Source organism: Sardina pilchardus, chromosome 13 (assembly GCF_963854185.1).
Source record: "Sardina pilchardus chromosome 13, fSarPil1.1, whole genome shotgun sequence".
NCBI lineage: Eukaryota > Metazoa > Chordata > Actinopteri > Clupeiformes > Clupeidae > Sardina > Sardina pilchardus.
In genome coordinates, this window is record NC_085006.1 from 551,528 (window position 1) to 576,443 (window position 24,916).

A 24,916-nucleotide genomic window follows, 5' to 3' on the forward strand; every position below is an offset into this window, starting at 1 on the left:
GAATCTATCGAGTATTCATTCTTTAAAAGATTAACAGAGAATAGTTTTGAAGACATTTATTGGTGGCAAGGATGTTTTTACTCTTCTACCGACCGGGTTTGGCAAGAGCTTGAAGAAGACTAGCACGTCATTCAAGATAACAGGCAAGTGGTTTATCGAATCACATGCGAGGATGTTTTACAAGGACCCGCCTTCAGAAATACATCTCCTATCGAGAAGTCCCAGATCCTTGTGTGAAGCAGACAGCGAACTACAGGATCTGGCGAAAGTCAGGTTAGGTTAAACCATGAATGGTTGTTTTTTTTTTTTTTTGCTACAATAAACTCTGCAATTTAGGATGAGAGCACGAGGGATCACAGCAAGAGATCATTTGAGTAGACAATATGCGTGGATAAATGTACTTTTTTAGAAATGGTGAAATCTTCTGAGGTCATTCTTTTACTGTCTATCATGCAGGCTCACATTGCCTACGTTAAACATCATAATTGTATTGCATTATCATGACTGTAGAAGAGCTAGGGTGTGCATTGCACACAAAAATCACAGTTAGGCGACGCCGACGTTATTGGCTGAATGATTAGGTCTATATTTTTCAAATTGATAAAACAAATTCAACGGTCATTTCGGCAGGCTGTGTAGCCGAATTACATTGATATCATATTGTGATATCCTCTTTATTGTGTGTGATGTGTTCTGTTACCTGTTCCTGAAATAGTTGTGTCCCTTTAAGGGGAACTTAGGGGTGGAGTTTTAGGTACGTGTGTTTGCGTGTGTTTGTTTGAGCTGAGCAGGTCGGAGTCGGAGAGTGAAGGAGTTGGACAGAGAAGTCCGTGAAATAATGCTCTGTTAAAAGCGTGAGTTGTGGCTAAGACAGCAACTCGGTTGTGATATAATAAGCTAGGCTACTTGGTTGATAAATAAAGCACGGGAGATTTCCCTCAAGTGTGTCAAAGTGTCTGGAGTATTACAATATTCATCCTGGCTGTAGCCTAACTTTAGATGAAGCAGGCTATGAGTTTCACAATAGGCTATTAACGGTGGTAGACAATGTTATGCCTAATCGCCTGCCAAAAGACGGGGATCAACACCGGGAGTTGACATTGATTCAGTGAAGTTAGCTTTATTTACAGCTTAACTATCTAGGTCTCTCGTGGTCTGCGTTTAATTCACGTAGCCTAGGCTAGCAATTGTGCCTGGCTTGATAACGTTAGGCTATTTGTTTTAGTCGGAAATCGTTTGGTTTGTTATGTTAACCGCACTTTGTGCGTACACATATGCCAGATGTGCTGCCAGATGTGGACTTATAATGGCAGAAGCAAGCTCGGACCAGTCCAAGTTGTTTGTTGCCTACATAGCCTGCTAGTTAGCGAGAGTCTAGTGCTTCAGAATATCCAGTGGTTTATCTAGCCCAAGTATGTTCAGGTGGCATACACAATCCGTTTCAATGTTTTTATGTTGACAACAAGTCATGTTGTACAGAAACACGATAGTAGTTCATTTCAGTGGGCTAGCGATTTAGTTACTATGTGTTTTCAATAGGTTATAATGGGTCAACAAGCTAACAAGCTAACTCTACCGTTAGAGAGCTTACGTTAACCTACAATGATATGTGTGCCCTGAACACATTTATGTCGCATATAAACAACAAACCGTATCAAAATAAACCATTAAAAGTGGTCAAGAAACCTTAATTCACATTTAATATTTTCAGTTACGAACCCCAGGGCCGCCGCCATTGTTTTCTGACTTTTTTGTTACTCCCGCCTCTGTGTACAACGCAGGCTTCTGAGTGGTTCACATTTGCATATTCTATGATGTCATGATCACAATGTTAAGTCTATGGGGACATTTTTATCGTTTTTAATTTATAGTTTAAAAAGTATAAAAGTTACAAAGTTGAAAAGTCATAGCAACCTAATCCATTAGAAGACCTACGTTACAGAGTTTGAATGAAGTTTCTAAGTTAAACTGTTGAAGAGAAATTGCGTACGGAAAAAGTGGTAAGCGGAATAATAATAAGAGGAATAAGAAGTCTAGGAATAACAGTACAGTGCATTTTCATGCACTGTAACAATAATGATACATAGGTTTTATATAACGCTTTTCAGGTACCCCTTAAAGGGACACTTTACCAATTAGCATTAAGCTTTGTATCTTTAGAAAACCAGTCATGTTTTTGAATGGTCATGCATCATTCCCTCAGTTTGCCTTGAGATGAGAGAAATACGGATTTCAATGTTGGACTTCCTGCTTTCAATGATGTAAAAATCATCATTTTACATCATTGGAAGCAGGAAGTCCTATTCATGGGCTTCATTAAAATCTGTATTTCTCCCATCTCAAGGCAAACTGAGGGAATGATGCATGACCATTCAAAAACATGACTGGTTTTCTAAAGATACAAAGCTTAATGCTAATCTGTGAAGTGTCCCTCTAACGATTTGTCTAGCATAAACATAAATTCATATTTATGAGGGTAAAAACACCTTACTCCTTCTCTTGTCAAGCTTCAGTGCCATGCTTGTCTTGCCTGACGTCTGAAGTGCTCTCAGATCAAGTTAAAGGTCATAAATGCATTCTGATTGGATCATCAACATCCAATCAGTAACACATCATTATTTAAATGGTGAAATGACAGACTTTTATTGGTTTAGACCCAAACATCATGTCCATTCCAATTGGGCGCAGGGTCTGAAGGGGTTAAAGGGAAACTATGCAGGTTTGGCGATTTCTTTGCTGGTTCGCTTTTTGTTTTTGCTCGTTTTACGCCTGCAGGTATCTCTGCAGAACTTCCCCTACAGCTTTAGTGTGTATATTTATGTGTGTAACACTCCTCAGTCGGTCAGTCTACCTTTTCGTGAGCATGATTGCAAGGCTGTTTGACAGAAATTTGATTAGCCATCTTGCAAGCATGGTTTTTCCATTCAGAGGCGCTAGGGGGAAGCGAGACGGCCATCATTCAACCCGAAATAAGTAAAATAACCATTTGGTTTTGTTTGATACACAAGTCAATGGCTGTGTCCAAAAGTCAAGCGTGCACGCTGGATAGTACCTTCTTTCCAGTAGCGTCTCAGTTAGCTTGCTCCTCAGTATGCGTCCCTACCTACATTTGGACAGCACTAACTAGTTGGCATCACCTGACTCGGGGAGGGGGTGTGTTGACGATTTGCATGAGGTGTGGAGCTTGACCTGCGCTGCGCAATGGATTATGGGATATCTGAGGCCAAAAAGATGCATCGATGCACGCTTGGAAATAACGCCAAACGAAGTACCCATCTAGTGAGAGCGCTTGACTTTCGGACAGTCTATTCTGACGTAACTACCGGAAAATGCACACTGCCCAGCGTGTGTACTTATGTTTCAGACACAGCCAATATACTAAGTTTGGTGTTGATAGATGTAAAGGCTGCTAAGATATGAGCTCACTTCCTGTTTGGTGGCTTCACCACCAATTTTGATTGGCTGTGACGGGCGAATGCTTCCGTCAATTGTTACAGAAATCAATGCACTGACAAGGCATGGTCTGACGATGGTCTGTACCAATTTTGGTGAGGATCAGATGAAATTTGTGAGCTGCGAAATCTTGTTGCCGTTTTTGGTTAAATCCAATATGGCGGTCGATTCAATTACGTTGAGGTCACAAGTTACCATCTGTTGACATAAGGATCTTTCACAGTTTTACCAGACACCACTAGTGCATTGTAATTCTAAACACAACAGCAGCTACAGGCCAAAAGGCATGTTTTTGAATTAGAGCGACCCCAAGAGGTCAAAGGTCACCAAAAGTCTTAAGCGTCTTCCTGATGGGGTCATGAGTCCATGGTTGTGTCCAGAAGTCAAGCGTGCACGCTGGGTAGTACCTTCTTCCCAGTAGCGTATTAGTTAGCTTGCTCCTCAGTGTGCGTCCCTACCTGCATTTGGACAGCACTAACTAGTTGGCGTCACCTGACTCGGGGAGGGGGGTGTGTTGACGATTTGCATGACGTGTGGAGCTTGACCTGCGCTGTGCAATGGATTATGGGATATCTGAGGCCAAAAAAGATGCATCGATGCACGCTTGGAAATCACGCCAAACGAAGTACCCACTAGTGAGAGCGCTTGACTTTCGGACAGTCTATTCTGACGTAACTTCCGGAAAATGCACACTGCCCAGCGTGCACGCTTGACTTCTGGACACAGCCTACATACCAAGTTTGGTTTTGATACATGCAAGGGTTGCTGAGATATGAGCTCACTTCCTGTTTGGTGGCTTCGCCGCAAATTTCGATTGGCTGTTATGGGCAAACGGTTATACTTCCGAAGACCAAAAGCAATGCGTGAATAAGAGATGGTCTGAAGATGATGTATGTCAAGATAAGTGTTGATCGGACAAAATTTGTGACCTGTGAAGCTTTAGTTTCTTTTTCGCCATAATCTAAAATGGCGGAAAATCCATCATGGCGGAAAATGACGTCATATGGTGTTTTGAACTCGGGCAGGTCCAAGGATTCCAACGATACCTGATTTTTGAAAATCGGAGCAACGAGTCAAAAGTTAAGCGCATGAACGCACGTCCAACTTTGGCCTGTTGGTGGCGCTAGAGTGCTTGAGCTGCCAACATGTAACTTGGTCAAATGAATCATGAGACTGGCCCTAATCAGTGTGCCAAATTTCACAACTTTTCACCAATCGGTTCTATGGGCTGCCATTGACTTCCATGTCAGAAATATAGCTGCAAGCAGCAATGAAGGGGCCAAGCAGTAGGCAGGAGTAACCACGGCAACTCGACGCTGTTAGCTCAATGCTGCAATGAGACATAAAGCCGTAAGCAGTCAGAGCAAGTTTCATGTCTAACACGTCAAAAGCTACAAGCCAACTGGCATTTTTGCTAATTGCAGCTATCCTAAAGGTCAAAGGTCACCAAATTTCTTGGGCGTCCTCACTATCGGTTCGTGAGTCCATATACTAATTTTGGTTTTAATAGATTCAAATGTTTCTGAGATATTTGCTCACTTCCTGTTTGGCGGCTTCACACCCCATAGGTCAAAGGTCACCAAATTTATTGGCCATCGTCTAGATTGGGTCACAAGTCCATATACTAAGTTTGGTGTTGATAAATGCAAAGGCTGCTAAGATATGATCTCACTTCCTGTTTGGCGGCTTTGCCATCAATTTTGATTGGCTGCGACAGGCAAACGCTAACGTCAATTTTCACAGAAATCAAAACAGTAACAAGACATGGTCGGAAGATGGTCTGTGCTAATTTTGGTGAGGATTGGTTGAAATTTGTGACCTATGGAAATTTGTTGGTGTTTTTGATTGAATCCAATATGGCGGCCAAATCAATTTCTTGAGTGTCTTCCTGATGGGGTCCCTAGTGTATGTACTAAGTTTGGTTTTGATGCGTGCAAGGGTTGCTGAAATATGAGCCCACTTCCTGTTTGGCGGCTTCGACGCGAAATTCGATTCGCTGTTTTGAGCGAACGGTAATACTTCCGGAGACAAAAAGCAATGTGTTGGCAAAACATATTCTGTGGATGCTCCACGTCAAGTTTGGTGTCGGTCGGACAAAATTTGTGAGAGGAGTAGGCTTTCAAGTGTTTTTGATGAAATCCAAAATGGCGGAAAATCCATCATGGCGGAAAATGACTTCATAGGGTGCGTTGAACTCGGGCAGGTCCAAGGATTCCAACGATACCTGATTTTTGAAAATCGGACCAATGGGTCAAAAGTTACGTGCGTGAACGCACGTCCAGCTTTGACCTGTTGGTGGCGCTAGAGCGTATGAGGGGTCGACATGAAACTTGGTGACATGAATCATTGGACTGTCCCCGATCACTGTGCCAAATTTCACAACTTTTTACCAGTCGGTTCTATGGGCTGCCATTGACTCCAATGGCGGAAGGCATAATAATAAGAAAACTAACAATAACAATAGGTGCCTTCGCAGCTTCGCTGCTTGGCCCCTAATTATAATGAGAACTCTACGAGACACCATAGGTGCCTTCGCAGCTTCACTGCTTGGCCCCTAATAATTCCGAAGCTGATCAGTTAAGGCAAATTAAGCTAAAAAACTTACATAGTTTAACAAAAAAAACCTGAATTAGAATATGCTGAATCTTTCAAAATTATGATACATTTATTGGTCAGTGTTACTACCGGAAACAGGATTTAGAATGTTGACAGAATTCACATTCTCTTTCTCACCAACAGCATAAATGAATGTGCATGAATGTGCATGAAAACTAATTATGAAATCAGGAACAATGGTTTAGATTTATTTGGCCTAGGCTATAGGAATAAACCATTTATTTGTATGTAAGTAAATTATACAGTCAGTGATACAGTAGCTTGATCTACTACATGCAGAGCCTTACAAAGATTATATGACAAACTATTTGGCCCACAATCCCTGCAGAGACTTGGCTTCCCAGTAGGAATGGATATTAGGGAGTGAAGTGAATTCCATGTAAATGATCAATCCCAGAAACCTAAAAATCTGGTTACTCTCCATTTATAATAAATCATACAGTTAATTTTCTTTAGCAGACTGCTTGAAACATGGTATGCTTATCTCTTGTTTGGTTGTAAAATGATTTGAAAGATGAATAACTGTACATTTAGGATACCCAATACAGCAAGTCTTAATTTTTTGGCTGGACTGATTTTGCCATGTCCAAGGATAATAATTTGGGGTTCACAACTGTGTTTTCTTGACAGGGGGCAAAGGCAGACTTAAAAACCAGAGAGGCCGTGGGCGGGGTGGTATGAGGGGCCGTGGTGGACGAGGTGGTGGAGGAAACAGAGGAAGAGGACGGGCAAAGATGGGTGCAGACAATGATGATGAAGGCACATATGGAGACGATTTAGAGGTTAGTATAATAGTCCTGTCATGGATGCTTTATTGTTTCTAACTACTGAAGTCCAAAATAAAAATTTGGAGAATGTTGTCTCCCCCACCCCCTCATCTCCAAATTCAGTGCTTGTGCAGGTTGCCATCAGAGGCAAGGCCGGCGCCTGGGGGGAGCTAGGGGATGCTACAGCTCCCCCTGGATTGGCCATAGCACCCCTAAGAAAATAATGGTTTATTTATTTAAAATGTATGTACGCGCACCAAGACATGTGTCATTTTCTGTGAAGACAGACGCATGAATACAATGGACTGTATTCTCTTCCCTAAGCTTCTCTTATGTTCTGCAGTTAGGGCCTCCTCATCGAGGAGATTGCTGGTCAGCGGATAATTTTGCGGCACAACTGAAAGGAAACGCAAACCGAAAGAAAAAGAAAGTAAACATTTTCCAGACTAGGAATAATTTCTTAATTTAGTGTTATCATATAAAGAGGCAACACATTAGGAAGTAGTGATGTGGGTGCTCATTCAATGTATGTGTGCGTCTGTGCAAGTGAAACTGAACCACTGGAGATAACGTGGACAGGAACAACAAGCAACGTAATTTAAAACATTGCACAAAGCGGATTCTTGCCGTCCAGCATCCAAGTGAATGTCGTAGCAAATAACCTATGGTGATGACACCACTTTTAACATTTTATAGATGTACTACTTTTTTGTACCAGTCTTAACTTAACCATTGTAGACTGAAAAAAATATTTAATTTTATTAGGGCTGGGCAACGATTAACATTTTTAATCGCGATTAATCGCATGATTTCCCTGATTAATCATGATTAATCGCATTATTATATGCAAAACTCAATAATGAATTCAAAAGTAATATATGGCACATATTTATTTGAAATGTGCTGCCATATGAACGCAAGTGCCATAGCATTTTTTCTGCAAACATTTAACATCAGCATTTTGTTTATACAGTAGCAGTTAAATAATTGATTTAGTTTAAATCTCAACTTAAACAATGTAATCAAAAGAAATACAAATTTAAAGCTTATTGTACACACTTTTTTGGTGCGTGTAGATATTTCCATAATACTTGTTGTAATAAGCCTACCCTGGTATAATGTCAAAATTATTTCTTTATTTAGGCCTATAGGGGTGGGTGATATGGGCAAAAAATTATATCTTGATATTTTTTGTGATTTTGACTATAACGATAATTAGTCGATATCCTTTAAAAAAAATGTTTTTTAGAAGTCTGAGTTACTTTACAGGTCATTATTTCTGAGTAGCAACATTACTATTATAATCAATTACCAACCTGTAACTTTTTAACCAAATCAACCAATGCATTGTCACTCTATGACACATTTGTAATTCTGCCCCCACTTGTGTGTGTGGTAATGATGAAGTCAACCAGCTACATTAGAATAGATGGATATAGGGCTAACCAATTTCCCAAGGGAAACTCTGATGCTGAAATTCTTTTCAAACTTTTACTGTAAAACTAAGCAGAACAACAGAGTACATTTCAGTTATTTCCTTCAATGTTTTGTTAGAGTGCAGTCACGTAGGCTATCATTCCAAGTTACAGAATAGAGACTAATGCGTTAGCTTATGGCTAATGTCTATGAGAAATCCCATAGAAATGCTAACGGTTAGCATAATCGATCAAATTAGATATTTAGAGTGAACTTCAGTCCATCTACAGCTTGGGCTACATAGGAAGATGTCTTTGTTTACAACTGAATATTAAAATACTCAAGGCTAATGTTTTCTTTCCATACAACAACGTTACCATGTAGGAAAAAACGACTGTTTAACTTATCAATGCCAATTGAACACCGTAGCCGCAAATCCAGCGCAAAACATAAACATTAGACATGCCTGTGACAACGTGCACCGTGATCATGTGACTTGCACTTGCACTGCTGCAGCCAGTGCCTGCTCTCACTTCTGTTGCACATCTCCTGATTTCGTGAATATAGGCTATGGCATTTCAATGCGTGATGAGACGCCTGTGACCAGCCTGTGAGCAACAGACTTTTACAGTATAAAATAAATAATAAAAACTGCGTTAATGCGCGATAAAATAATTGTCGGCGTTAAATGATAGATGAGTTAACGTGATATTAACACGTTAACGTGCCCAGCCCTAAATTGTATATAATATAACAGCGGTATTCAATTAAAATTCAGGGGTCCTGTTACTAAAATTTCCTCCCAGCAAAGGTCTGAAACTTATATTGTCACTCAAAATAGTGTACCCTGATGTAAAATCAATAACGCATGTACATTTCTATTTAATTTGTCGGAGTGATTATTTGCACCCAAACCTGAAATGCGTGCTATCCAACATAGCGGGACCATCTTGGCAGGAGATGACCTACCTAAGTCCTAAATCTAACAAGTTAGGATTATTAAAACTATATTTTAGATGGGAAAGTGGTGCTAAATTTCCATAAACTTTGTTCAGTGAACGCGTAAAACCGTCTGTTTGTAAGCAAAATCAAGAAATACAATCTTTAGTTTGTTTTCCGTTACCTAGCAACCACAACAAGTCATTCAAATATTAGCAGTATCCTGCTCTGATACAATGGAGTGTAGTGTAGTGGGTAAGTGATTGGGTTGCTACTCCTGAAACTAAGGTTCGAATCTCAGCTGAAGTGACATCTTTATTTTTTTGCATGCCAAAGTACGAACAACTATCTAAATGACGTTACATCGCTTTTTGTCTAAACACATCACACAATTAACCGAACACCACACCAAATTAGCAGAACACAACAGGTTGTTAGCAAAATTGAATATTTCAATCAAAACAATAAACAAATTGATAAAAACCTCTTACTGTTCTCATATAACTAACACATTCTTTCAATGATTCTACACTGTCTCCAACTTATACACACCAACACAATACATTTAACATCTGTTAAAACCCTCTTCCAATATATGGATCTTATTCATTCATTGTTTGAGAGCATTAGGATAATTTAGATGACAAAAATATGTTGATGAACCCAAGACTTTCTTCATGAGAAAATATACAATAAACTCATCAAGCAATGCACAAAACTGATGCTGCAGACAATATTTCTTTCTTTCAATGTACTATATGTTCAGTTACAGTGACAAGTCAATCAACAAGTCAATCAAAATGGCAAAATTATAGTTCTTACTACTGTAAAGTGTAGAAAAATAAAAATCTGTACACCAATAAAAAGTACTGTACACTTACAGTCACTGAAGAAAAAATAAAGCAACAATACAAACTAGAAAATGTAATTCCATGGAAGGAATTACCATTGCATGTAAATGTAAAAAGGTTGCTGTGTAAAACATTGTATTAGTTAAAAAGACAACATACTGTATGACACAATAAGAATAGATGAATAACAATAACCCAATTAGCCTACAGTTCCATTGAAATTACTTGGAAACCCACATTTAAAAAGTGATTTATGAAAATGCATTAAAATTGTGGATAGTATTTTGGAAAATAACTCTTCATTTATTAAAATAATATAGACTGAAATAAAGTTGCCAACTTCAAACGAGTTGCAAGCGCTGACACTTTGTTTAGTAGGCCTACTGAAGTTCACCTACAGTGAAACGAATGATGCTATGCAGCAACAGGTAGGCTGAGGAAATGATATAGCAAATATAACGTTAGCTAGCTTGCTAACAACAAACATGATGGCAATGATGAGAGTGATAACAATGTAGCTTGTACTGTACAAACGACTGTGAGAAGAAGGCTTAAACCTAAATGGTACAACTGGCATGTCTATCAGGTTGGACGCTGAGTTAAGACTGGCGTGGCTATAAGCTAACGTTAAATTTGATTGTCGTTAGCTAAATATAGTGCTTACGTTAGGGTTTGATTGTCTAACTATGGTCTAACTATTAGGTGTTCCCACCTTAATGAGCACTACGTAACAATCCATTTCTGCCGCCAAAGCGTCTCAATGTTAAGTCTATGGGATTTTTTAACTCTTTTATCGTAAATATCTCAAAAAGTATAAAGTTCACAAATTTGAAAAATAATAGAACAAATCTCCGTTTCAAGACCTTTGTAGGAGTGCTTGAATGACGTCAAATGGTTCAGTGGTTTTAGAGCCTTTGATCGTTGATTTTGGTCGAAAGATATAATAAGAAGAAGAACAGTGATAAAAGTACAACAATACGTAATACTCTAATCATATCTCCGTCTAGCTGGATTAGGCCATAAGAGATCATCCACTTCACAGGCTATGGGTGCCTCTCATTTGGGCTTTTATATGTCCTCCCTCACTCCTCGGGCCTCAATCCTCACTGATCGACATAAAGAATGATGGGGCGAAAACAATGGGATAGTCTATCTAGTGATAGTTTTTTTTTTTTTTACATGTATTTTTTGGGGGCTTTTATGCCTTTAATGTTATAGGATAGTGGAGAATGACAGGAAGTGAACGGGAGAGAGAGTCGGGGTGGGATCACGGGGCGGGAATCGAACCCGGGTCGCCGGCGTGCAGTGAAGGTGCCCCAGCCAGTTGCGCCACAGCTGGGGCCTATCCAGTGATAGTTATAGATCAGTGGGAACGCCCCTCGAGGATGGAGCATCGAGGATCGAGGACGCATGTTGAAAAGCTCCTTATGTCTTCGTTGGCAAGGCAAGACTGTATAACACACCTGAGTGTTGCGTTTTCAATTTTGCACGTGTGCTTACACACCTGGTGGATGTGATTATTCAATTTGTTCATTAGTGTGGTCATTGGCAAGCCAGGGCTTTGTAATGAGAAGGGAAGTACCTTACAATCTTTATCTGTGTCTAAGGTGTGAAAATGTGTTTTACGTTTTGACATTCACTGTGTGTAATGTTTTGCAAAAAGTGTGAAGCTGAATTTGTGCTTACTGTTGTACTAATCTGTGCAGGTGTTTTGCTTCTTAAGTGTTAAGTTTTGTGGTAACACTTTACTTGACGGGTTCGTTCATAACACATTCATAACAGCTGTCATGAACTGCACATGAAGCATTCATGACTGTTTCATGAAACATGAGTCAACATTCATACCAACCCTTTCATGAATGTGGAAGACAAAACGTCAAAAACTTGTCAAAATAAAAGTCCAACAATCGCAAAGCAGCATTGCTGTCTTCTTTTAGCCAACCTGATTGTTAGGAAAATCTTCCAAGTATTTAAGATTTTAAGACACAAGAACCACAACAAGTAGTATGTTTTTACTCTGGCCCAGAGGAGAGAGCGTTCAGACAGGAGGATTCCCTCTCCCTGCTAAACAGTCTCTGTCCTCTGAAACTCTGGGTAGTTCTTTTATTAGAAGAAGCGGTCTTGTCATTATTCGTCCTATCAACCATATCCTGCTTTTGCAGGTACATCTGTTTCCTTTGACGTAAACAAGAACAATGTTGGCAAGAATACTCTTGGCATCAGCAGTGCACGTATACATGATATATTGCAGATATTGTGAGACATGAGACACACCTAAATGTCCTTACCAATGATAATAACATAATAATTTCTTTAACACTGATCTTAGTCAATGGGGAAGTCCAGTGTCCAGGAGAATTTAGTTTTTTGTTTGTCTGTGTGTAACCTCTGAAGAATGCATAATAGTCTACACCAATGACTGTATAGTGTATATATAGATATATAAAACAGCAATGTCCAACCATTCAGAGGTTCACATGGTCAGTAGTTCACTTCCCGGTATGATGAATACTTCACAACTCGTATAGTAAAGTGACATTTGAAGTAGACTTCATACAATATTCATGAGATGTTTACAAATGGTGGAGAGGATTCATAATACCCTGTATATGGATTACTAGATTGTTGGACTTTTATTTTGACAAGTTTTCGTCATTTTGTCTTCCACATTCATGAAAGGGTTGGTATGAATGTTGAGTCATGTTTCATGAATCAGTCATGAATGCTTCATGTGCAGTTCATGACAGCTGTTATGAATGTGTTATGAATGAACCCGTCAAGCAAAGTGTTACCAGTTTTGTTAACTGTCTGATAATCTTAATGTTAGTGTGTAAACGATTGGAAAAAACTGTAAAAACTAAATTAGGCCTAGCCTACTGTAGAGCTGGTAAATACACTGGCCTATTGACAGGGTACATGGATGTTAGGCATCCGGTGTAAATAGTATTGTTGATTATTACACTATTTACACCTGGGTGTGAATAGTAATGTTGATTATTTGCACCCGGGTGTAGATAGTAATGTTCATTATTTGCACCCGGGTGCAAATACCATCTGCCTTAATTTATTGTTACAATTCAAGTGTTTTCAAAGTAATATGCTTTTAACATACCAAAAAGTCTTAACTTGAATGGTACTTGAATGCAAAACAATACTCTAGTTGTCTTTACTACATTTCAAGGAAGTTAACAGACAACAGACACTGAATTTACTTTCAGTGCCTATGTTTCAAGTAATGTAAAACGTTCAGAATCTTTTGAATAAAATAAAAATGTATCTTCAAGAACAAAATAAATAAAAGACCTTTGCATACTGCGTTCTGAACAGCTGCATCAAGCTGTGCCAGTAGACTACATCCTCTGCTAATACTTCAGATTTTCTAGTTGTTTTCTAGTTAAATGCTCTCTTGTGTTGCACCAAAATCCACGCAATCTTAAATGAACACTCATTTGCCTGTAAATGCATGCATGTGATAATTATTAGACCTCTGCCAAGCACCTCCTTTCATCGGGGTTAGCGTTTATCTGTTTATTAGCAAGATAACTCAAAAATGCATGGATGGATTTCGATGAAATCTTCAGTGGGGTGTCCTACGAAGCTCGATTAGTGGCTTAGGAGGTATGTTGCGCTCAAAGCCAGGGTATGCTGTCATACCAAAGTGGATTTGTTTTATCGTTGCTGTATCACCATGGTATCTTATGCTCGCAACCAAACCTGGTCGGGAGCAGGTTATGTGATAACTTATAGCTCAAATTGGGAAAAATCACCGCCCTCTGACTAATCCTACTGACTACTGACCAATCAATTATCTTGAAAAACGAAGTCATCTCACGTGTGAGAATCTACTGAAGCAGCTCCGCCTCTTCAAACATTTTGAAACTCGAAGGCGCTTTTAACTATGTTGCGCATGCAGATATATTGCCACTATGGACATGCATATCATACAATATCTGATGACCATCGATTTTTAGATGTTATAGGTTAGACACTAAAAAAGACCACCCTAGATTTCGCTACCGCTCATAAATGCGGAAGTAATAGTTGTTTAACCTAGGCTATCATGTGCATTTCCATGTTTCCCGATTGGTCAAAGTCACCCAACCACGAGAACGCGCACAGATCTGAGCTGAAAGCCTACTTTGACCAATTTATCACATGCCTGCAAGTCCACCCGCCAGTCCACCTGCAGCAGCTCTCTCTCTCTCAGGCTTTAAGCATACAATCTCTGTGAAGACTACATATCCTGTTGAACTGTTTCCTCTGTCCACAACTGTTTCAAAATAAAAGTCCTTACTGACATTATGAACTAGGTCCAAAGGCTGCCAAATTGTTAGCAAGGAAACTGCGCAAGCAGCAAGCGGAAAGAACTGTTCATAAAATACAAGACCCCAAATCGAACCAACTTACATATGACCCAAAGGAAATTGAAAATGTATTCAGAAATTACTATAAGGAACTCTATCTATGACGGAGGTCTGGGTATAGAGAGGAGACTAAATCTTTTCTTGACTTGCTGGACTTGCCCTCAATAGGCAACATACAATTTAAACATATAACATCACCAATAACTGCAGAGGAAATCCAGAAAGCTATAGGAAAATTAAAAACATCTAAGGCACCAGGCAGTGATGGATTTCCACCTGAGTGGTATAAAAAACTCAACCAAGAGTTGACTCCACTTCTTCTCACTACCTTCAACTGGATTTTGAAAAAAAACTGTATTCCTCCATCATGGAAGGAAGCGATTATTACAGTGCTCCCCAAACTAGGGATGGCGAAATTTAAAAAAAATCTTTACCGGTTACCGAGCCTCCTTAACCGGTGGTTAACCGGTGATCGAAAATTCTATAACGGCAGTTATGGACCCCCTGTCCTGTCGCGCGTCGTTTTCTACCCGTGCTGTGGTTGTTGTGCTTAATAAATTCCACCACGGGACGGCTCATGCTGACAGTTATATTTTTTAGAAAGGCTATTGAGTGATCATATCGGCCCATATAATAGCGTACAACACCAATAACGTGTGTGTGTGTAGGGCGGGGGGGGGGGGGGGCGCGGTTAACCGGTAAAAAAAAATTTAACCGGTTACCGTACATCCAGTCGACTACCGGTTAACCGGTTACCGGTTAACATCCCTACCCCAAACCACAAAAAAAATAAGGAATTATGTCAAAATTATAGACCCATATCAATTTTAAATGTTGACTACAAGATTTATACTTATTATTACTAATTATAGCTAGTAGATTACAGACAATTATATCAGATATTATTGATGAGGACCAAACAGGTTTTGTTAGAGGATGTCAAACGCAAGATAATATTAGAAGGACACTGCTTATTATAAATAGAATTCAAAAAAACAAATCACCAACAGCATTGATTAGTCTTGACGCTGAAAAAGCATTTGATATGGTTAGTTGGGAGTATTTATATATGACATTGGAGAGATTTGGTTTTAAAAAGAAAACTATACAGTGTATTAAATCCATATACAATGAGCCAACAGCAAGAGTAAAAGTAAATGGTTCTTGTTCTGACAAATTCATATTAGAGAGAGGAACTAGACAAGGATGCTGCTTAAGTCCCATCTTATTCGCTATATATATTGAACCTTTGACTCAAATGATCAGACAAGATTCCTTCTTAGGCCCCAGCCGTGGCGCAACTGGCTGGGGCACCTGCACCGCACGCCGGCGACCCGGGTTCGATTCCCGCCCCGAGGTCCTTTCCGGATCCCACCCCGACTCTCTCACCCATTCGCTTCCTGTCTCTCTCTACTGTCCTGTCAACATTAAAGGCACAAAAGCCCCAAAAAATATACTTTTAAGATTCCTTCTTAAATGGAGTAGACATGAATAACAAAAAACATATAATAAGCCTTTTTGCAGATGATGTGATTGTCTACTTAAATGATCCAGTGAAGTCTTTTGATAGGTTAATGCAGACCCTGGCAAAATATGGTCACTATTCTGGTTATAAACTAAACATATCAAAGACCCAGACAATCCTGTTCCATGTTGTTCCTACGAGGGGTTTGTCAGAGTACAACCTACAATGGGAAGCAAAATCTCTTAAATATTTGGGAGTAAACATAACCAAAAACCTTTCTGAATTATATAACAGTAATTATAATGAAGTAGATAATATGATCAGAGCAGATATTGAAAGATGGTCTACCTACCCTATGGACTTTACAGACAGGATAAATGCAATTAAGATGAATATACAACCTAGGCTCTTGTATTTATTCCAGTCACTCCCAGTAGAGGTGCCTCTAGCACAGTTCACAAAATGGGATAAATTAATATCAAGATTCATATGGGAGGGTAAAAGACCTAGAGTGCGATATACTACTCTCCAATTACCCAAAGATAAAGGAGGAATGGCACTTCCAAGTTTAAGGGATTACTTCTATGCAGCACAAATTCGACCACTTCTGTGTTGGTGTAGTAATGACTCTGTGGCCCGCTGGAAAGATATAGAAATTAACCAATCCAAACATGTATTGGCGAAAGGGAAACTCCTTCCAAGATTAAGGATCAGATTGACCCAGTATCATCTTTTACACTAGACACATGGCACTCTGTAGTTAAACAGTTGAAGATAGGGAGGGAGCTCAGTCTTCTAAGATGGATTGCATATGACATAGAATTCAAACCAGGGAAAATGGACATCACATACAGAAGTTGGGTAGTTGCAGGTATAACTGCTCTCTGTACAACTATGAAGGATGGAGAAATGAGGAGTTTCCAAGATATAAAAGATACTTTTGGTTTAAGAAATTCAGATTTGTTCAGATTTTTACAGGTGAGGGACTATTGGGAAAAAAGAATTAAAAAGAAGAATGAAGAGGTTCATCCCCTCATCAAAGTATTTGTGATGTCATACTATAGAGAAATTCCTAGAGCAATTTCAATCCTTTACTCTTGTTTAATGGAATCTAAACAATATTCCACACTATATATAAAGGTAACACTTTATAATAACTACACACAATTCATCATCTATTAAGCATTTGTTAACTATTGGTTAATGGTTTGTTCATCATTAGTAATTAATTGTTCATTCATAATTCATCATCACTTAAGCATTTGTTCACAAAGTTATGATTGGTTTGTTCATAGTGAATAAGCCTATTTCTAAAATATGTATAAATTGTTGCTAATACTTAATATAACATGCAATAACATTTTGTTAATGACATGCTATTAATTTTTTAACAGTTGTTACATATGCACTAATGATTAGTAAGGATGTGAATACATGTTTTATAAACCACTTCCTAATACTATAATTCATGATTAACTCACGAGTTACAAGTGGTTAGTTAATGATTTTTGTGAGCTCATCTAAAGTGAGGACTTTTTCTGCCTTGCTACACATTTGCAAATAAGTTGTAAATACTACATTCACATTCATTCATTAAGCTGACTATTTATCCAGAGCGACATACACAATAATGTCAATTAAATTAAACATAAAGCATACAAAGTAAATAATTGACTGACGTATACTGAAGTGAAGTTAACCAAGTAAAAACATTGTCACTTTACTCTGGTGTTTATTAATTGTTTGTTGTGAAGTGAAGAACATAACATCCGCTCAGTTAAAAACACATAAAACTATGCAAGAGTGTCTTCTACTACACACTGTTAAGCATGTTATTAAATGCTGTGTTCTTAATTTTGAAGCATAATTCCTAAATTAACTCTCATCTGTAAATCATGCCTATACACAATTATAAATGTTTGTTCAAAGCAAACATGCGCATCTGTTTTATATTTCTGAATTTATAGCTAGAACAGTCATGGGCAGGGGTAGTGTAGTGGATAAGGCATTGGGCTAGCATGCTGTAAGCCTAAGAATTGGAGGTTCAATCCCCGGGTGTCACCATTGTGGCCTTGCTCTTTAATTTCATTGATAGTGTAAGTCTCTTTGGATGAAAGTGTCTTAATAAATGCAACTGTAACCTTTATAACTCATTTGTAAATATGTAGCAAGGCATATTCAGTCCTCACTTTAGATGAGCTCACAAAAATCATTAACTAACCACTTGTAGCTCCTGAGTTAATCATGAATTACAGTATGAGAATTAGCATAGGAGTAATACTTTACAAATGATGATCAAAGCATTTACTAATAGTTTGTAACTGGTTCATAATAGGGAGATGATTTCATTTATAAATGGTTGTTTCATTATTTATAAGGCATAAACCATGTATTTACAAACATTTGTTTTATTTACTATGAACAAACCATTCATAACTTTGTGAACAAATGCTTTACTGATGATGAATTATGCATGAACAATAAATTACTAATGATGAACAAACCATTAACTAATAATTAACAGATGCTTAATAAATGATGAATTGTGTGTAGTTATTATAAAGTGTTACCTATATAAAGAACAAATGGGAGAAAGAGCTAGGCGAAGAAATCCAAATCTAGACCTGGTATGACATGTGGAGATGTCAACGGACTACCACACAATCTCAAAGGTGGAGAGAGTTTGCTTGGAAGAACCAGATCCGCTACTTTATCACCCCTTTAATTACAAGTAGACAACTTTCAACACAACACACATGCTGGAGACAATGTGGCGATATAACACCAAATCATACACACATCTTTTGGAGCTGTAAGAAAATGGAGCCTTTTTGGAAAGAGGTTCATGCCATTTTATGTGAGATATTGGGTTATGCAATTCCTTTTACATGTATGGTCCTATACCTAGGAGACTTTGGGGATCATGTATCCAGAGAGGACCAATATTTAGCAAAGATCTTGCTTACAGCGAGTAAGAAGTCTATCACTAAGAATTGGCTGAAAGCAAACATACCAAATCGTGAACAATGGTTTGCTGTAATTGAGGAAATCCAAGGGATGGAAAGGATGACATACAAATTGAAATTGAAAGAAGAGTTATATAAAAAAAACTGGGGAAAATGGTTACAAAAGGAAATGAATGTAGACATAACTAACTAATTAAAACAAAAATGTAAAGTATGAATGTCCCCTCATGTTTCAGGCCTCCTTATCTTATTTTTTATTTTATTTTGTTTTGTTTACATTTATTTGTTTTTTGTTTCTTTTTGTCTATGTATGTAAATGCTGATTATTGACTGTTGAATACCAATAACAAAGTAAAAAAAAAAAAAAGTCCTTACTGGAATAATACACTATTAAATCGTTTACCCATTGAAACTACTATTACTACTAACTATTTAACTGTTCAACCATTCCAACTGTCAGTTATCATCAACTATGCCTCCAGTCAACTATACTGCCATCTATACTGCCATCTTGAATATCGCCATTACTGCGTGCCTGCGAGAGTGACGAGTGACACTTGCCTGTGCTTTTCAATGAAAGCATCCTGTCAGAGAATGTCTAACAAGAGATCCTGCTCATGAAAGACTCTTGAACACCTGGGAAATTTGCTGTAAAGTAAACTCTGTAACGTTATGGCCAGAGTGGTAGATAAAACTCTATGGCTCTGGTTATGGCCTAGTCATCGCGGCCAGCAAGATCTCCCATTCTGTCAGACTTTGCTGCCTGCTCGTCGTCCTTAATGAAACCCTGCGAAATCATTATTTGATTGGTCAGGAGCTCTTTTTGGCATGCGAAATTTCGCATCAAACAACCGTTCCGAAAGTGTATTTCATCGCAACGAACTTCGGTGAACTAGATTGCAACCCAGTGCCTAGATCCCATTCACTGTTCCCCGTTTTTGGTGGTCCCAGCTTTGGGTCACGTTATCATTGTAATGCCATGTAGTCTACCCGACTGAAGAACGTGTGACATGCTTTCAGGAAAATGTACTGAGTTTTCATCTCACACGTCATCACGGAATATAGCCTAAGTAACAAGTCAATCGCAGGAAAAAATCTTGTAATCGCGCGTTCCAGTCTTGTAGTGTGAGCATGTTTACGATTGGAGACACGATAGTCGGTTGCGATTCTCTTAATGTATGCGCCGCAATCAGACCTCAAAATCGGATACGATTTTTAAATCGTGTAGTTTGAGCCCAGCTTTACTTAGGTGACTTCAGCTATGTATTTTTCAGCGATTATGACATCACAATGGCAATTAGAATGTTATGCCAGGTGGCCAGGTCCACCTGCAGCAGCTCTCTCTCTCTCTCAGGCTTTAGGCATACAATCTCTCTGTGAAGCCTACATATCCTGTTTCCTCTGTCCACAACTGTTTCAAAATAAAAGTCCTCACTGGAATAATACAGTATTAAATCATTAGGGCCCGAGCACCGAGGTGCGGCCGCTGTAGCAGCGGCTGCACCGTAGGTGCAAGGCCCTATTGCTCAGATTATTATTAGGGCCCGAGCACCGAGGTGCGGCCACTGAAGTGGCTGCACCGTAGGTGCAAGGCCTTATTGTTTTTGCTCAGATTAAATTTCTTCTGGGCCACCTTTGCCTTTCTTCACCAAGTTGGCCTGCTCTAAAACTCTTGAAATTTGGCAGCTATGTGTGGAATTGGTAACGCTACTCAGCAACAGCTCTGGCCTAGGGCGTAGCTCAGGGACTCTATAGCGCCATCTAGCGCGTTGTCTGTTGTGGTTGACACATACATGCATGGAAATGAACCAGATTTGGTAGGCATGTGTGTTGTATTAATCTGAACAACTTTTACATTTAAACTACATAATGAATCTTAGAAGAATTTGAGTTATGATTATGATTATGATTTTTGCACATTACGTATTTTGAAACATTTCTCCTAGACGGTTTATCGAAATCATGTCATATAAGCACTAAAATGATCTTGAGGGGTTGCTCAAGAGGAATTGCGACCAGATTTTTGAATTTTCGAAGTATATTGAAATGGCGAAGGTTTGAATTATGGCGTCTTATTAAGAAACAGGAAGTTGGTGTTATAGGCAGAAAAAAGGCTATAAATTGGATGTAATTTGGCAGCTACATGTGGAATTGCTTCTGCTAGTCAGAGACAGAACTCTGGCCTAAGGTGTGGTTTCGGGACTCTACAGCGCCACCTAGCAGCACGTTATCTGTTGTGGTTGACACAAACATTCACGAAAATGAACCAAATTTGATGGGCTTGTGTGTTGTGTTATTGCTATCACTTGTCAGAGACAGAGCTCTAGCCTAGGGTGTGGCTCAGGGACTCTATAGCGCCACCTAGCGTGTTGTAGGGCTTTGACTTTTGGCCAAAAATCATATTCGAAGTTCGTTTGGTTATTAATATCAAACTTCGAATGTATTCGAATATTTGTTAATAATATTTTGACCATTATGTTTATGCTATTGGAAAAACACGCAGCATTCATTAAGCTGAATTTCCTTTTCCTGCTCTCCCTCCGTCTCTCTGTCACTCATGCGTCTGTCTCTCTCTCTCTCTCTCTCTCACAAACACACACACACACACGTACACAGCCCCTCCACTCCGTGCAGACCGCGTCTGTGTCCATGAAAACAAGATCCCTGGAAGCTTGATTGCACCGACATAACGCTGTTCAGGTGGAGGCACTATGCATACAACTTTACCAAACAGTATAGCCTAAGTAGCCTAAACTCATTCTCCATGGCTCGCTTTCTCTCGTCCTCCCTCGTGCGCGCTCAATGGACACCCGTCCCTCGACATGCATCCTAAACATTCACAATCGTGAAAGCAATGACGCATAGAAGACAACAAGCTAAATTATCCGGTTAGCATGATTAGCATGCTGCACAGATTAAAACTCTTGCATTCAAGTTGATTGACCATCTCAATACCAATGTCTTCCAACTCCAAGACTTAAAAGGGCCTGTCCCAATGAGGAAGTTACTATTAGCTTACCTTGAAACTTACACACACGTGGGGAAACTGAATAGGCTAGTCAAACCACTCGCTAACATCACCTACAGGAGCCCAGATGAGTAGGCCTAAGCCTAATAGCCTTGCTAATGAGCTCATGATTCACGACTTTACCAGATGTGAGAAAGCCGCTGAATCTGAAAATAATGTTTGCATGCAGACACATGTACAAAAAAATAATGCTCATAACAGATTCGAATATTAAGAGCTGCCTAAAATTCGTTCGAATATCATATATTTTTCAAAAATTCAAATTATATTCGAATAACGAAGTTCGGAGTCAAAGCCCTAGCGTGTTGTCTGTTGTGGTTGACACATACATTCACGGAAATGAACCAAATTTGGTGGACATGTGTGTTGTATGAATCTGAACAAGTTTTACATTTAAACTATATAGTGAATCTTAGAAGAATTTGAGTTATGATTATGATTATGATTTTTGCACATTGCGTATTTTGAAACATTTCTCCTAGACGGTTTATCGAAATCATGTCATATAAGCACTAAAATGATCTTGAGGGGTTGCCTGAGAGGAATTGCCACCAGATTCTTTTTATTTTTGAAGTATATTGAAATGGCGAAGGTTTGAATTATGGCGTTTTATTAAGAAACAGGAAGTTGGTGTTATAGGCAGAAAAAAGGTTATGAATTGGATGTAATTTGGCAGCTACATTTTGAATTGCTTCTGCTAGTCAGAGACAGAGCTCTGGCCTAAGGTGTGGCTTTGGGACTCTATAGCGCCACCTAGCAGCACGTTATCTGTTGTGGTTGACACAAACACTCACGAAAATGAACCAAATTTGGTGGACTTGTGTTATTGCAATGGCTAGTCAGAGACAGAGCTTTGGCCTAGGGTGTGCGGTAGGGACTCTATAGCGCCACCTAGTGCGTTTTCTGTTGTGGTTGACACATAAATTCACGAAAATGAACCACATTTGGTGGGCTTGTGTGTTATTGCTATCGGTACTCAGAGACAGAGCTCTGGCCTTGGGTGTGGCTTAAGGACTCTTTAGCGCCACTTAGCGAATTGTCTCTTGTGGTTGACACAAACATTCACGAAAATTAACTAAATTTGGTGGGCTCGTGTGTTATTGCTTTTGCTAGTCAGAGACAGATCTCTGGCCTAGGGTGTGGTTTAGGGACTGTATAGCGCCACCTAGCGCATGGTTTGTTCTGGTTGACACACATGTTCATGAAAATGAACCAAATTTGGTGGGCTTGTGCGTTATTGCTATCGTTAGTCAGAGACAGAGCTCTGTATGTATGTAGAAATGTTGGTGCTAAAAGAAGCATGCATTTATCTGCATGAGTCCCGTCAATGCATCACATTGTTTTGTTATTAGATGCATCTATACGTATTGATGTGTTGTTGCACCCTAATTTCTGTGATTTTATGAATTGGTATAATAAATAAATTACTGAACTTTCAAGACAAGACAACATTTCTAACATATTTCTGTTTTGTTCAGTTTGGAGAAGATGACTTTGATAACATGGGAGAAGATGATTTTGAAGATTACTCTAAAGAGATGAACCAGTACAGAAAGTCTAAAGACCGTGGCCGTGGTAAGTTGAAATAAGACAACTAAGACTTGTTTAGTATTGAATTGTCAGACAGGTACGCTCCCTTCATTTAAAGTAAGAGAGCAGCAATTTCATAATGTCACATTTGACAGTTGCTGAGTGAGAAAATGGAGTAAAAGGAGTAGGATGAATGTTTAATTTTGCATGTGATACATAAACAAGCAAGTAGGCTATGCAAATGATTGTGTGCAGAAGCATAGGCTCTCTTGCTGAACTTAACTCTTGAGCAAGGGTGGGCAGTTCTTTTTGTTTCCAAGAGAGCCATACTGACAATTGAATGGAACACAAAACCCTCACAAAATGCATTGTGCAAGATGTTAAATTATGGAATCAAATAGAGATGCACCGATTGCAATTTTTTGGCCGATTCCGATTTTTCATAGAATTTGACCTGCCGATACCGATTTTAGCCGATTCCGATTTAATTTCTTGTAACCACTTTACAGCAAACAAAGAGTTATTTTCTAGCCTATATTTTCTTTAATACAACATGTTAATATAGAAATGTGATCAACTTATCAATGGCTGGTAGAAAAATGTGAATAGACAGATTCTTCTTCAAGTCTTCTTCAGCTAGTAGGCCTATTCCCAGTGTGGGACATTCATTTCACACATACTAATAGAAATGCACTGTAGGAACACTATTTTTTTTTTCTCACATCCAATATCCAACTGTAAATATCTTCAGAATACTGATAACTGGAAAGTTTGGTGTACATAGGTGCTACATAGGCTGAGATGTTGGAAAATGACAACAACAAAAAAAAATATTTTGAGAAGCCTTGAAACACAGCAAATGACATACATTCTCAGTCCACACTCTTCTTTGAACTTTCGCGATTGCTTGCGGATACTAAGGAAGTGTCCATATTTCGATGGCATAACGTCATGCAGGACAAACACAGCTTTCCAACGACACCACGCATGATAAGTTTTGTATCACGGTCGCTGTATATACAGGTGTGATCAGACAAAAGGTAATGAAATAAACCTCTAAATGTGTAAATCGGACTTAGTTGTTGTAGTAGTGTGAAAGAATAGCCTACATAAGTTGGCAAACCGAAGCAAAACTATGTTTATTCCTGTCGTGTCCTGCCTTAAGTGGAGTATAAAGGCTATGTCGCTGGCTCTGCTTATTGATAGCGCTTGTGGTTCAGCTGTGGGCACGCAATTAGCGGCAAGGACGGGCTTTGATGAGCGCTGTGTAACCTGAAGTGACAGCTTAGTAAATTCCACGCAATATGGCAAAGCAGCATTCCCTGCATAGAAAAACTAAGTATTATCGCTTTATCCAGCCCTGACTGTTGGCCTTTGCTAGCTTCATCAAACTTTGCAAACTCAGCTGTGTGATGTTACAAGTACGTGCGAGTGCATTTGACCGGCATAAAATTGGCATGTCTCAGACTGACCATCCGGTCGCCGGTCGTGGCCGATCACGTGAAAATTGGCCGATTCCGG

General features: G+C 39.1%; 1 protein-coding gene across 1 annotated transcript in view; it reads left to right on the forward strand.

Annotated features, from left to right (window-relative positions):
* The window catches only part of zc3h4 (zinc finger CCCH-type containing 4), a 112,984-nt gene that overhangs the window by 34,438 nt on the left and 53,630 nt on the right, over nt 1-24,916 (forward strand). The window contains exons 5-6 of the mRNA XM_062553038.1: nt 6,700-6,851; nt 23,344-23,440. Of these exons, the coding sequence (XP_062409022.1) occupies nt 6,700-6,851; nt 23,344-23,440 (249 nt within the window). The remainder of the gene's footprint in view (nt 1-6,699; nt 6,852-23,343; nt 23,441-24,916) is intronic.